General features: G+C 44.1%; 1 protein-coding gene across 1 annotated transcript; it reads right to left on the bottom strand.

The window, feature by feature from the left end:
* Positions 1-267: 267 nt before the first annotated feature.
* On the bottom strand, positions 268-1,810 carry LOC135363767 (importin subunit alpha-8-like). Its single transcript, XM_064585777.1, has one exon. It carries the CDS (start codon positions 1,231-1,233, stop codon positions 379-381), a length of 855 nt encoding a protein of 284 aa, XP_064441847.1. The 5' UTR covers positions 1,234-1,810; the 3' UTR covers positions 268-378.
* Between the last annotated feature and the right edge of the window lie 421 nt (positions 1,811-2,231).

Here is a 2,231-nt window from a genome sequence, read left to right as displayed (position 1 = left end):
AATGCACCTCCTCCTACTGTCCCTGCCAACCTGCAGAGGACAGGCACTACAGAGGCCAGTGCTTTTCCTTGCCAACACTTTTCTGAATGTTCAGGTGATGGGGTTTCTTCTTGGGGGCATGGTACGTGGGTAGCTGCACAAACTGCATATATAATAGACTCATCCCAACATTCAGACATCCCTGGGCCTTTGGACTCCTTCCACTACAGCATTCCAGGAAAACGCCAGCATTTCTTCCTCATTGACTTTTTTCTTTTTTCTTTTTTTTTTTTTTTGATAGATGGAGGTGAAGTGTCGAAAATTTTATTAACATTTAGTTTAAAAAGCTTTACACCTGTGCCATGCCAAGACATAGAAGGTTCTTAAAGAAGTTACCCATTAGGGTTTGCTCCTTGGTTTAGGAGTCGTGGGGCCTTGGTATTGCTTTGTTAAGCGGTTTAAGAATTCATGATCTTGGTCCAGGGCTGGTAATACTGTGCCACTTTCTTCTCCCTCAGAAAAATGGTTCTCGATAATGTTCAAAGCAGTCAGGGCAACCTGAGGGTTCTCATGAAGTTGCAAAGCCTCAATTTTATCAATGCCACCCATTTCCTCTATCAGAAGACACAGGTTTTCCTTCTCTGAAAGCTTCTCTGCTGCCTGGAGGATAAAAGAGATAACATCAAGGATGATGATAACAATTTTGGTGTCTTGGATGGTAAGCAGATTCACCAGTGGCTCCAGGACGCCAGAGTGGACAAGCTGGATCAACTGGTCTATGGTGCCTCCAGTTGTGAAGTTAGCCACGGTCCAAACGGCCTCTTTCTGGACTTTAAATTCTCCGTTTTTCAGCAGAGCCACCAAAGGAGGCAGCATGCCACAAGCTATCAGCCGCTGGATGTGCTGGCGAGGCCCTGCAGCCACGTTGCTCAAGGCCCAAGCTGCTTCCTTCTGGATGGAGGACTCGGGGTGCATCAGGAGCTGGGGCAACACATGCAGCATGCCTGCGTCGACGGCCACCTGGGTCTGGTGATCCGTTCCCGTGATGATGTTCCCCACAGTGCAGAGGGAGGGGGTCAAGACACTGAGCTCCGAGCTGCTCATGAGCTGGACCAGCCTGGGCAGGACCCCTGTGTTGACCACTTGGCCGATGCGCTCATTGGAGCCATCAGTGAGGTAGGACAGGGCCCAGCAGGTGTCCGAGAGAACCTCGCTGTCTTGGTGCTGCAGGAGGTGGGATAGGACGGGCAACATCTGCTTCACAGCTTTCACAGAAGGGTAAGGGTTCTTGTTTCAGCACAAGTTTGAGGAGTCAATGACTCCACACCACCATTGACTCCATACCACCATTGGGTGTAGTGGTCAGTTTGCTATATTTACATCATCCCCAGGTGGTTGAGCCAACACATTAAATCCCAAAACCCAGGTAAAGGCAAATGTATAGATGAATTTGACCCAGTCTAATCCTACAGTTTTCTTCTTTGGCTTAGTACCCTTAGAAACTATTCCTATATATGCTACACAGACTCCTACTGACAGAACTTGGCAAGGTGCTGAAACTCTTTGATACATGGACAATTTCCTCTGCCACCAGGCACTGTACTTTTTCATTCTTGCTCTCCTGTGTACCCCATTCTACTACTGTACGATCGTTTAGGCTTAGGCAAGTTATTCTGTGTATCTGAGCTTCATCTTTAAACTTCATAGGGTTGGTGCATGAAAAATAAATAAACAAATAAAACCACTAACACAGAAGAAGTGTACAACACATTGTAGCTTTTTCCCTTCTTTAAGGATCAACTTTGAACCAAATCCCCAGATTCAAGCAAAAAACAAAAAACAAAACAAAACAAAACAAAATCAACAGAGAATTCAACCACTTTATTAAATTCCTTCTTTTCTTAGGGCTAAGGAAATCTTAAATACGAAAAGAAAACAGTCCATTTTAGTTTCTCTCACACATAGCAAGTACTTCAAAATGCTATTTGTAGAATTAAATCCTAATCCAAAACTTGAAGCGGTGTAACTGTCCTTAGAATTTATTCTCCTTCAAGCATCTATGTCTGAAGAAAAAAATCCATAGGATTTCCAGACTTACCAGTAAAAGACAAATGTATCATAAATTGGTATTTTAATTACTCATGAGTGGGATTGATGCTGTGCCTTGAGTATACTTAACAGGTTTTGTTTTTCATGAAAGCCTTCATTTCTGTTGACATTGGCAATCAGATTATGAATCTTAGCTCCAGTGC

This window comes from Mirounga angustirostris, unplaced genomic scaffold, assembly GCF_029215605.1.
Source record: "Mirounga angustirostris isolate CCGP_5_RB_7025 unplaced genomic scaffold, mMirAng1.0.hap1 SCAF_3, whole genome shotgun sequence".
NCBI classification, from domain to species: Eukaryota; Metazoa; Chordata; class Mammalia; order Carnivora; family Phocidae; genus Mirounga; species Mirounga angustirostris.
Note: the sequence above shows the minus strand (reverse complement) of the source record. Positions and strands in the feature narration are given on the sequence as shown.

Bases quoted from the DNA above. Each gene is read 5' to 3' on its own strand.
- LOC135363767 (XM_064585777.1), bottom strand. From the start codon at position 1,233: ATGTTGCCCGTCCTATCCCACCTCCTGCAGCACCAAGACAGCGAGGTT.